Genomic DNA, 12,688 nt, shown 5'->3' with positions numbered 1-12,688 from the left:
AGTTTATAAGACTAAAATTAAATTATTACTTATCTTTATATATATATTTTTTGAAAGTATAAATATGATAAAGTTCTAAAACAATTCTTATATTGTTAATTTTAGTATTTATTAAAACACTAATAGAATGTATTAAAAAATTATAAGATAAATTAGTAAATTATCCTTTTTATTTATAATTTTTTATTTGACGCGTAGAGAAAAATGGATAAATAATATGAAGCGGAGAGAGTGGCCCCTTAAAAATTAAAAAGAAATGGTCCTGTAAAATCACATATTTAAAAAAAAAATAAAAAAATTTACCATTTATAATCTATTTTTATTTAACATCTATTTTATTTTGATGGATTCCATTGCTTTTATATTAAAATTATTTTTTGTTATGTATTAGGTGGTATAATATACTGAATTTGTCATTAAATTTAAACTTAATTAAGTGAGTTTAGTAGCTTAAAATGTTAGGATAAAATTAATTAAATAATATAAGAAACAAAGTAATAGTTGAATGATATTTTTGTTATAAAAATAACTTTTGTGAAAACTATCAACAGTTATGACAATATGAGAAATTAACTAATGTCGGTTTCTTTGATTTTGTCTGTCTGGTCTTTGAAAAGACATGTTCGATTTTTCCAAATATTTCTCCCCCAAGAAAATAACACAAAATTATGAGATGAGTCATGACATTATGCCAGACATTGTATCACCACCAATAATGGAAATCCATAAAATAAGTAATGTTAATAAAGATAATAAAAACGAACATAGTTTGATCTGGAATTCATTTGAGTAAGTCATGCAACTTCGTTTTTCGTTACAATTACAAATGACGAACAAAACTTTTGAGAAACAGAAACTTAAACCTACTCGAGGCACAACAGTTTGTATCAAAATTTGGTGAAGGATCACAAAGAGTGTCCAACGTGAAGACAAAACTAGGGAAAATTTGCCCTTATAACAGTATCTACTATGATGACAAAACTACGGAAAATTTGCCCTTGGAGCGATTTTACAATCAGAAGCCGAAACACTTCCACAAAAAATTTACAAAATGTACTGGGAAACAAGCCCCTATAAAGAATGGAAAAAGGAAAGAAAAAATTGGCACTCTACAAGTCTATTTACATCCAGTAAACAGTGACTACACATAATGTAGTAACCTTCACATTGTATGGGTTACTCCAACTATAACCTTAACGCCTTATATCGGTCACCATCATCAATTTCATTTACAAACGGGATAGAGCAGTTTCTGCGAGCTTCTCTAGCAGAATATCTCACATATTACAGAAAAGACAATCCCTGAGCATTCTGGTTCACCAACGGACGCAAGATGAGTTAGAAGTCAATTTCCTGGTTACGGATCTCTGGCATATGAAACAGCAAACTCTTTGATCATCTGCTTCAAATGCTGCACAACAAGTTGAAGGATTCAGAAATTGTATAGAAAAAGAAGAAAACTAGGAGAAGAAAGAAAAGAAAAACAATCAAGGATCACAGGGAAATGAAGCACTAAGGTTCAGAAGTGATGGTCCGATAAGTACCTTCAATTCCTCATGAAGCACAATAAATATTTTCTTCAATCTCTTATGTCTCTGCAGTGTATAAATTGTAAATCCGATGAGTCAGAGATCCCAAAGAAAATGCAATCTCAATAGATCATCTAACGCACTTGAGTAAGAACACACATACATCTGATAAACCAGCTAAAGGAGTCAAATGAGAAGAGTAAAGGATTATCCAAGTAAACAGAATCACGGAAAAAATGTACTTCAACCGTAAAAGAAAAAGGTTTTCCAAGTTAAACGTGATCACAGGAAAAAATGTGTCTCCAGAGTGCATTGAAATTATGTCGACCATTAGGCTATCTGTTATCCAGAGAGACTGAAGAACCGCACTTAACACTTGCATCCGAAAGCATTGAGAAAAATGCAGGAGAGAATTTTTGAACTAGAGCATCAGAGCTGATATCACATTAAGAGAAACATAATGGACATCCACATAGGAAATTGTTGGAGTATAGTCTCCAACTGCTTATCCTTGATTTCAAAAACATATTGAGAGGAAACTTACTGGTCCACATTTGCGATAAGAATCTTTTAACTGTCCCAACATGTCATAGAATCTTTGTGTGTCTCTTCCCGAAACCTCAAGCTCCTTGCCGAGTTTCATAAAATCATTCCTAAATAATTGATCCCAAACTTTATTAGATTAACTACAACTAAAAATAAGATGTTTGCAGACGGTGTTGGTCAAATAAGTCGAGAAGAAATAATCTCCATGAAAAAATGAGGAATGAACATAGTTCTGTTCTTGAAACAAACCTGTAGGACTCCAATATTTTATTTATCGAGCAATAATTATCATACTTTTCCCGATACTCCTGCACATACTCTTCATACCTGAAACAAGGAGAAACTGACATGAGTAACATCAAGAATAAGCTTTTCAACCAAAAAAGGGGGTAGGGAAGTACAGAAAGCATTAATTACTTTGACACAACATGATCTACTATTTTTTAAGTAATGATTTAACGAATAAAGGTCTCAACAATGAAGATGACCTGAAGTACCCAATGCACTTACTACTACAGTACCTTTTTTTATCAGTAAAAGGGTAACTTTGTATCAACAGTAACCAAAAAATTTACTACTTGAACCCAAGTCTATACTCTCTTTTTTCAATAAAGATTTCAAAAACAAAACTTTTTAACAATGAACACGACTTGAAGTATCTAATGCATTTGCCACTAGAACACTACATTTGAGTACTCTATTTCACGTACTCTCTCCGTTTCAAAAATAGTTGGCCCTCTTTTAAAAATATTTGTTTCAATTTAGTTGTCCTTTTTATGAAATCAAGAGGATTTTACTATGTTCTTCCAATACTACCTTATCATTAAATGACTAAACAAAGTGTATATACTCAAATTTATATTTTCAAAGCATAATTAAGTAATTAATAAGGCTAATTTGGTAAAATAAATCCCTAATAAATATTTTCTTAAGGGAAGTACCAAGTCAACAAGGGCCAACTATTTTGAAACGGAGGGAGTATTAATTAAAAAGCAAGGAGTATGCCTGTATGTTTCAATAAACCCCAAAATGTTTTGTCCAGTAGAAAAGTAAACATTGAAAAACTTACTGGGCAAAATTCTCTATTGGTCCCTTTAGTTCCGCTTCCTCCTTTTCATACTTATAGTACAAACTCATCTCATCAGGAGAAGACTCTCGTATCCTTTGGTGACCTTCATAGCTTCCCAACAAAGAAGAATCCTTATGCTTATCATTGATCGCAGCTGCCAAACTGGACTTTTGCCCTTTGTTCTGCTTAACTGATGGAGCAAGTACACCATGTCTTAGGTCATGTTGTTCCCGTGCACCAGCAGAGGATTTTCTGCGATTGTCTGCATGGACCTCCTGACCAGTCCCTAAGCTCCTTTCTTCTTCGATTTGCCTAATACCATGCACTTCCACCAGTTGATTATATTGGAACCCCACATCGTTCTGATTAATTCGAGGACGGGGCTGTTGAGGCTGAGGTTGGGCAACCTTTTGGTGAGGTCTTGAAAAGTCTTCAGCATTTCGTTCAGGGGTCCTCCTCTTAGATAAGCCATCTGGAGCGCCAGAAGGCACAGAGCTTGACTGGAGAGGAGATGATCTTCTAAAGTCTGCTACATTTGTATCAGCAGTTCTTCCTTTGCTTGACTCAAAATTCCAATAATCTGAACTTGATGGTCTATTCTCTCCTTTAAATGAACTTTTCCTCTCAACCTGCTTTTTCAAACCAGCTGTTTCCTGTGGTGGAGGCTCCCGAAGTTCTCCTAACTCCAAGTCTGAAAGCTCTCTTTGAAGCATGCGCCCACGTCCATTCATGAGAGAAGATTTCCCTGTGTTACCCATATTATCCTTCGGTGAATTTCCGGGCAAGGAGCTATCATACTTATTGAGGTTTGGATCAACTGATGTCTTTTGCGGGTCTCCTACACCATCTTTTGAAATTCTTCTTTCCCTTTTATCACTAACAACGCCGTATTCATCTTGTGATTCTCTACTAACCTTGTCTCTCTGTGAGGGGAACCCTTCATTCATTTGAAGGCTTCTTTCAGTGTGCTTAGCATTATTCCCTGTGCTTTCTCCTTGTTTAATTGGTCTCTCAGAAACCGTAAGAGTTTTGCCCCTTGCAGTGAAATCAACATATCTCCGGTCTGGCTGCAAAAAATCAGAAGCAAACTTTCTAGAAATGGCCTCATTGTGACTTTTTTGTGAATCAAAATCCCCAGCAACATCTCTGGAAGTTCTATCTTCCATCTGCATATGAACGCCCTTATAAGGCCGTTCTGAAGGCTTATAAAGAGATAAGTGTGAACTCTCTAAAAAAGTAGAGTTCCTACCCCCAGAATTGTGTTGCTGAATAGCGTCCTGAGTTTTTACTCTCTTATTCTTGTCACCTTTATCAACTAATCGTTTTTCATCACGCACTCTTTTGGATTTACTCTTTTGAGATTTTTGGACGCTATGAGACAGCTCAAGGTTGAAGCTATCCTTGCCAACTCTTTCAATTTCACTAGAATGGTTTTGGTAACTAACATTTTCTGCTTCATGAGGAAGCTTGCCCCTGTGTGCCTGGCTTTGTTTATCCTCATGTGAATCAGATGATATAGGTCGGATCTCTTGCACAGGTTTTTCACCATCTCTCATATGACCTGAGTCGGGAATAACAGCCATTTCAGCTACTTGGCCACTGTCAGGCAAGTCCTCAATTTCCACAATATCAACAACATCAAGATCTTCCCTCTCACCCACCTCAAATTGACCTGGCTCAAAGTCCAAAGTTCCACATTGAAGCTGTTCAGAAGCTCGCAACTGATTTGTGACTTTATCATCATCACTCATGATATCAACATCCTCATCAGATGCCTCCTTACTATTAGAAGAAGCATCACTTTCACTGTCACTGCTACTCCCACTGGCCACGCTTTTACTTCGGCTTCTACTCTGACTTTCACTATCGCTTCCACTATCACTGCTCTCACTATCACTACCACTACCACTAGAGCTAGAGCTATAAGCAGGCCCTTCACTTCGATCAGGTGAAAGATGGAGTATATCAATTTTTTCATTGGCATCAGATGCTTCTTGAGGTCTAGAATCGCTCACTGCCCCCTCTTCCAACTCACTGCTATCAGTTTTTGCAGGTAAGACTGGCTGCGGAGCAGGTAGCTGGTCAAATTTATCAGGGGCAGATGACGGCTGACCATGATCTTCAGGAGAACTGTTAAGAACAACAAACATCAGCGCCAGGAAATTTTCAGTTAACACAGAACCGAGCATTTCAATAAAAGCACAAATCTTTTTCAGAAAAATGATTCTCCTATCAAGGACATAATAAGCTAGTAGTGTGGCCCCAGCAGCACCAACATAGAAAAGATACATAAGAATTTCAAGTTAACTTAATGTCTGCAACACCTATAAATATTCTTTGAGTGATATGGAAAACATATTACAGAATTCAATCAACTGACTAAAGCAAAAGCAATTGGGTCACAAACCAAACCAATTCATACACATGCATGGATCTTTTCTTGATGAAGAAAGCATGCATATATTGTTCTTTTTATTGTGGAAGTAGATCTTGTGCTGTCAGGGAAAATAGTTCATAACCAAAATATTGAAGATCATCAAATGAAACAGATATAGAAGACCAAAAAAATCTCTTGATCAGAAATACTCTCCCCCACCCCCCACGAGGGGGAATGGCCAAGAAAATACATAGAGATCATATCTCTGTATGTTAGCATCATACCATTTAAATTGGAAATCGAAAGAAAGGACGAATTCAAAAATATATTTTAACCTTTGTAACATCAAAAACATGTATATGCTCCTAGATTGTTCCAGCTCAAAATGGAGGGAAAATGTCATGGTATTTTTGCTTAATAGTATCACAAACGTCTTCTATGTTTTTCTCCGGTCGAAAGTTTCTTTGCTCCTACAGGTGTACTTAGGGAGACTTCAATGTGACTATTCGTGCTAAATGCAGATTAGATTTGTCTCTCCAAGACAGATACAATTTGGATTCGAAGAGGAGACAAAAACAAAATAACAAACAGCCTGGAGAAACTTTTGTACCTTCCACTTTCAGGGGCAGGTTTCAGGAAGCTTTCAGTATCCACTTCCGGTTTCAAGAAGTATCTTCCTGGAGCTTGGTAAATAGCAATCTGCCACCAGAAATCAATGTATGGAGTGTTATAACTATTGTGTTACGGATACTTACCAGAATTATAGCAACAGCATGTACCATTTACCTTTTTCATAATGGGCTCAATTTGCTTGGCTGAGTTTGGGAACATGTCTCCAACAGCTTTCTCCACCGCCTAAGAACCCACAAGATATTAAAAGGGGAAAAAGGATGAATCTGATGCAGTATAGAGATATACTTTAGAATTTACCAAGTACTCCATGTCAAGAAAAGAGCAATAAACCAAAGGGAAAAGGACATCTTTACGCTGAACTTACACTCCACCTCTTACACCACATCGCTAGCTAAATTAAGAAAGGTCCAATTACTGTTCACACTTACCTTAAGACTAATACCCTTGGACTGGTTCTCCATAAGTAAGGATATCAACATGCTACGCAGATCAGTAGACGCTGCGCCTGTATGACTTTTACGCCTTACTTTAGCCTGTGAAGAAAATGATGTCGCCTTGCTAGGAATTTCTTTGTCAGAGATAGTAGACTTAGTCATTGCTTGAGTAGGTATCACATTCAAGAGATTGACATTGCCAAATGGAGATGTTGGAGCACCAGATGGTTCAGGTGGAGAAGATAAAGGTGAAGCAGAAGGCTTTCCCTTTGATTGAGTTGCTGCGGACGGGCCAGATTTGTAAGACGCTCCGTAAGATACCCCTGCAATCCAATAAGTTCAATGAAAAGACAGGAAACATAAACAACTAAAATAATGAAGTTATACTAACACTGACTGGACTACAAGCAGAAAACATAAGAAACCTCTAGACTTCAGTTCTGAAATTACCTGGAGGTGGCTCTGGCTTCCGTTTTTTGAAAGGCTGCTCTTTCTTTTCCTTGAAACCCATCCTCCACGGATTAGCTGAAAGAGACTAAGAGTTAGATTTATGTTAAACTGCAGTATCAGAAATTAAACAAACACCGCCATTATAGATCATCCATGGAGGGAACAAATGTTCTCCACGGTAACTGTTCAATAAGCAAAAGATTACTGCAGTAACTCTATTAAGTTAGACTTAGACCTAGTATTTAGGAATTGGTTTTTGATTATTTGTTAGGTAGATGATGGAAGCTAAAAAATAGGATATTGTTATCTATTTTTCAGTTAGGTACCTACTCTTTAAATATGTGTCTTTATCTGTCAATAACAAATGTATTCTGTTTTGTTGCATTGAAGTATTATTCTTTTATCTTTCTACCTCTGTTATTTTTGCTGTATTTCTTTTCTTTAGAAAAACCAACAGCGAAGCTAAAATTTTATTTCATAAAAATTCATGAAAAAGATTGGATCAAAATCAAATGTAAGACTTAAGGGCAATATACCAGATCTTAACCAGGGAAAATTAGAGAAGTGATTATCAAATGCTTAATTTCAATGTTCATGACGATTCATACCTTCAGCTGCAGCCATTGCCTTAGCCTGACTCTTCATAGATGGATTGCCATGGTCCAAAACAATGGTTCTGTTAGATGCAAAAATATCATCATACACCAAGAATGAGGATATCAAATACCAGTTAAGATGCCAGTAACTGTAGAAACTTTTTATTTAACTAGAAAGGAAATTTTCCAAAAAATCAGAAAAGCCTTAACACATTTTTCTTCAGCATTTCACAATCAATAACAATATTGTTGAAGGCGCACTTGAGGCACACATAAGCCCTCAAGCTAGGTGCAATACAGGTTAAGCACTTCGTGTTTCTTAGGCCACGCTTTAAATCAAGTACCAAGGTGCTAGGTCATATGTCTCATCAACCATAGGCTTCCTCTCGAAGTGAGCAACACTAAACAATAATTATTCCTTTATCCATATAAATATTGTTTCTGCACACTTTTTCTTTCCACTTTTCCCTTTGATAACACTGCTTGATAATTCGAGTGTGGGTTTATAACAACAATCCCAAGTTAATTTCTTTCAACAAACGAAAAATCTAACTGTTGGATAGGAGTTGGCAGTCTTCTTTAACAGAACTTCAACCTAACACTCATTATAGATCAACTCATCTTTGGGTTAGTGATAGAATGTAGCTGCTCCTAGTGAAGTGGACATTTAATGGTTTATCAATCATATTTTTGCAGTCAACTATGCATTAGCAAGCTGTTTAACAGAATTTGAGCCAGTATTCTCCCCTCTTGTCAAAAATAAAAATCTAACAGGAAAATGCTTAAGATTTTGAAGAAGTCTGTTTAGTTGATAGTATAAGCCAATAAATTAGTCTTCTACGTAATCAATACATAACAACTCGCAATTGAGTAAGGAAGTGAGTTGCTGAATCTTAAAGCCAATTAAACATTGATAATGATAGTGGTACCACTAGTTCTATAGCATCACAAACTTCAGCATGACTAGGCAGAATCAAATAAAGAGCATGTACAATGAGTAGATGAAACAATTATCCCTAAAAATTTGCTAAATAAGCTTTAATGACTTGGCCTACATAACTACTCCAAGAGAGAGAACCGATCAATCAGCATAGACAGTAAAGCATAAGAGAAAACAGGTCTGGAAAGCCAAATAATTAGATATTAACTTGATTGTACAAGGATTAAGAGCAAACTGTGGTACACATCCCACCTTGCATCCTAAACTGCAAAATTCAATTCTCGTTAAGCCCTTTTCTTCCCCTTACCTTCCCCTTCCAAACAAGTAAGAAGCATTTATCTATTTGGACATCAACTAATTGAGCAGTATAATGTTGAGAAGCTTAATAAATCTAGCCATAAATAATCAACCATTTTCATATGTCACTTCAGAGTTAGACAATAAATCCTTATCCAAAAAAGAGTTAGGCAATAAACATACTGTTTTTGATGACGCTTCTTCTCAGCTTCTTCTGATCGTATTCTAACTTGGTTTTTAACTGATTCATCCAGAACACGCTGTACATTCAATTTTCGCCAAGCACCACCTGACTCAACAAGCAAACCATTTCCATCTTCACCACTTCGACGTTCTTCATAAATATCACATAGATCTCCTGGTTCACGCGACCACGTGAATTTGAAGTTTTTGCTACCAACATTAATGACCTGATAACCATAATCACAGTAATGCGCAGCATAAGTTCAAGATCAAGTCAATGGATGTCAGAAGTTCTTAATCAGGCAGTCATACATGAAAATCGATAAGGAGCATAACCAGAGACGACAGAGCAACTTAGGTACTAAAATTTATGTTATAGAAGGAACAATCAGAAGTGCCGCTTAGTGGCAATTCAGATGCAAGTCGTGGTATAAAATTATGACACTGTACCTTATCGGGAAAAAAAATATATATATATTTATACATATTTATGACACTGTAGTATAAGATCTAGGAAAGATAATCACTAAAATATACTCCCAGTCTATTCTATTCATTTTTAAGGAACAAACACAAAATGACAATTTAGAAGGATAGATCAAAAAACACCCGAAGCACAATGGAGTAAATCCTTTGATATGGACCCCTTAAAAGCACATTTCCCATTTCAAAGGCTTTAAAATCTTATTGCTAAAAATTAGTTATTGTCACAACCCAGCCCAACCCGCTAATGATATTCTCCGCTTTGGGTCTAGGCCCACAAGGATTTAAAACGCGTCATTAGGGTCTAAGGCTTGTTTTCTTATATATCCAGCAACTCTCCCTTGTTTTGTCAATGTGGATTTCGCCTAGGGTGTTACAGTTATTCTGCTTCATTATTTCCCTGTTCTACTAAATAGAAAATATAATAAAGAAAACACACAACCGAGGAAAGGATGCATAGCTTTAAAACAAAAGGGATCCTACGAACTACAACGGCGGAGACAGAGATTGATGTAAGTTCAAGAAATAATAGAATCTCATAGTTGGGATGTAAACTTTAACTTAAAGCGTCTTTTGAACCCCTTTTACAACTACAACAACAACATACCCAGTATATTGCCACCAAATGGGGTCCGAGGAGGGTAGAAAGTACACAGTCCATACTACTACTTCAGAGGTGAGGTAGAGAGGTTGTTTCCGATAGACCCTTGACTTTTGAACCCCTTTTGCAACTGTGCTGGAATTTTCTTTTTGGTCAAAAGGGATTCAATGTTTATATATAACCAAAAAAATAGTTTACCCTTTACGACGGTACTTCCTCCGTTTCAATTTGTTTGACCTACTTTCCTTTTTAGACCGTTTTAAAAAGAATGACCTTTACCTGTTGTATGTGCAAAACCACACAATTAAAGGACATTTTGGGACATGTGACAAATCTTTTACTTAACACCAAAATATTCAAAAATCTTCATTATTTTCTGAAACACCATACCAAGTCAAAATAGGCCAAACTAATTGAAATAGAGGGAGTGTAATTTCGCGACAAAGGAGGTTCAATTGAACGGTCTACTCTTGCAAAGTAGGTAACCTACAAATCTTATCGTTGAAGATATCATCTTATACCAGCTGCTAGAGGTTATAAATGCTAAAACTTTTTTGCTCCACACATGCAGTATAACGTTTGTGTTCCATGCTCACGTCACGGAGACCTAAGAGGCAACTCATTTAACTTGGACATAGCAGCCAATGGCAAAGTTTACCCGAAAATCCCAACAATTTTTTTTGTAGTATCCCATCTTCTCCCTTGCAGTATACGTATCCAGTTAAGCACAACATGTTCAAAGAAGCTAACTTTAGGTAAATCTATCTAAAGACAAACAAATAAGTTGCAAACAGATCTGTAAAACAAGTTGTTCATTTATATGCATAACTGCATTGTTGTTACAGCCTTCTGAATCTAAAATCTCTCCGTACATTAACAGACATGATGTGTAAATCCAATTCAAGTTCTTTTACCTAGATATAAGCCTATAATGCAAATAAAAGTAAACAGAAAAACTCACATTTCCAGGGGAATTCTTTGCATTGGCATCAAATTTGATCCTGGCTGCACCTCCTTCAGCTTCCACTCGCTTGATCTCCTCCACCAGGTCTGGCGCCAGCTTAATTATCATAGCAAAATTCAAAGGATTTCCAGTAACGAGGCTAAAAGTCTCCTCGGCTCCACCTCCATCTGGAGCACCCGAGGAGGAGGATACACCACGGTTGCGCGGTGCACCAGCACCGCCAACTGGAAAACGACCGGCGGAGGCAGGGGATGACCGGTGGATAGGCGGTGGTTGGAACGGCGACGGAATATTCCTCTTCCCAACGCCGCCGCCGCCGCCACGACCTCCGCCACCGCCGCCACGGCCGAGCTTGCCGGAACCTCCGTACATTATATTCGGTCGTGAAATCGGGTACCCGAATGGAGTTTGTTTGTAAGTGACAAAAGAGGGAATCGGACCTTTTGGGATACAGTGAATAACAAGCGAAAAGGGGAAGCCGTCAACGAAATTCACTGATTTTGGGTTTTTTCGGTTTTGTTTGTAACGTGGGCCCACGCCTTTCTTACTCGAATTTACAGTTACATAAAATCGATAACTCGTGCAAATTGAAAACCATTCAAGGAAAAGAATTGATCATATTCTAATTTTTTATCATCATTCATGGGTCTATCGGGAGATGCACTTTGTAATCGAATTCAGGTATTTTACATATTTGACTGATTCATTTTGCTTGTTTATTATTGAATATAATTAGAGAAACTCAATTTTAAGCGATTAATTTTTTATAAATATTTTTACTGAGTATCGAATGTCGATAAATATAATAGTATGAGCTTCATTGCGATCTGTTTCCCTTTCTAATAGTTAAATATAAAGTGAAAAAATTGATTATATTCTAATTTCTTACCATCATTCATAGATCTGTTTAGAAAGATTCTTTATTGCGATTGAATTGAGATATTTTAACATATTTGTTCTGATTAATTTAATCATCGTATAATTGAATGTAATTAGGAGAACTCAATTCTAAGCCATTATTTTTTTAATCTCGTGAATGTTACTGTGATCAACTTGACTTTCTAAATATTTTTATTATGAAACATGTGGGAGCAAAAAATAAATTTTTTTGATAATTATACGATGTAATTATAATGTTACTTATTAAATTTATTATTGCTATTTTTAAAAATATGTATTATTTTTACTATTTATCTTCCTTCTTTTCTTTTCATTTACGAATATAATTTTGCAGTTTCACATATCATTATAGCTTCTCGTATTTTGTTTATAACTTATTTAGCTTTCTTTATTTTCTTCATTTCGATGAATATTGAATGGATACTCGACAAACGTCGTTTATATCAAATGGTGTCGTTAAATTCAGATTTTCGCTGTTTGATTGAAATTATAAATGTCTAAGAAAAGATAGTGTAAAATGAACCCTCTTTTACCTGTGTGGTACTTTTGAAACTTATGATTTTCTTAAAATCAGAAAAAATGACAATCTTTTTAATTCGTCCATACTAAGATGATAAAAGAGAAACAACGTGATTATGCTTGTGCAGCACATTGTGGTCCCACCGAGGCAAAAGACCAACCACCCG

The 12,688-nt window shown here is 36.1% G+C and overlaps 1 protein-coding gene across 1 annotated transcript; it reads right to left on the bottom strand.

The window, feature by feature from the left end:
- Window positions 1–893: 893 nt before the first annotated feature.
- On the bottom strand, window positions 894–11,756 carry LOC107861754 (serine-rich adhesin for platelets). The gene is made up of 12 exons (XM_016707116.2): window positions 11,100–11,756; window positions 9,055–9,281; window positions 7,647–7,714; window positions 7,039–7,113; window positions 6,583–6,911; window positions 6,308–6,376; window positions 6,132–6,220; window positions 3,145–5,274; window positions 2,325–2,402; window positions 2,074–2,182; window positions 1,545–1,595; window positions 894–1,411 (listed from the first exon to the last, which is right to left on the bottom strand). Exons 1-12 carry the CDS (start codon window positions 11,472–11,474, stop codon window positions 1,358–1,360), a joined length of 3,654 nt encoding a protein of 1,217 aa, XP_016562602.1. The 5' UTR covers window positions 11,475–11,756; the 3' UTR covers window positions 894–1,357.
- Window positions 11,757–12,688: the final 932 nt, after the last annotated feature.

This window comes from Capsicum annuum, chromosome 3 (genome assembly GCF_002878395.1).
Source record: "Capsicum annuum cultivar UCD-10X-F1 chromosome 3, UCD10Xv1.1, whole genome shotgun sequence".
Classification (NCBI taxonomy): Eukaryota; Viridiplantae; Streptophyta; class Magnoliopsida; order Solanales; family Solanaceae; genus Capsicum; species Capsicum annuum.
This window is presented reverse-complemented; position numbering and strand designations above follow the sequence as displayed.

Bases quoted from the DNA above. Each gene is read 5' to 3' on its own strand.
- LOC107861754 (XM_016707116.2), bottom strand. From the start codon at position 11,474: ATGTACGGAGGTTCCGGCAAGCTCGGCCGTGGCGGCGGTGGCGGAGGT. The intron at 9,282-11,099 runs GTGAGTTTTTCT...TATGGTTATCAG, and splicing joins CAAAGAATTCCCCTGGAAAT to GTCATTAATGTTGGTAGCAA. The intron at 7,715-9,054 runs GTATGTTTATTG...TGCATCTAACAG, and splicing joins AAGAAGCGTCATCAAAAACA to AACCATTGTTTTGGACCATG.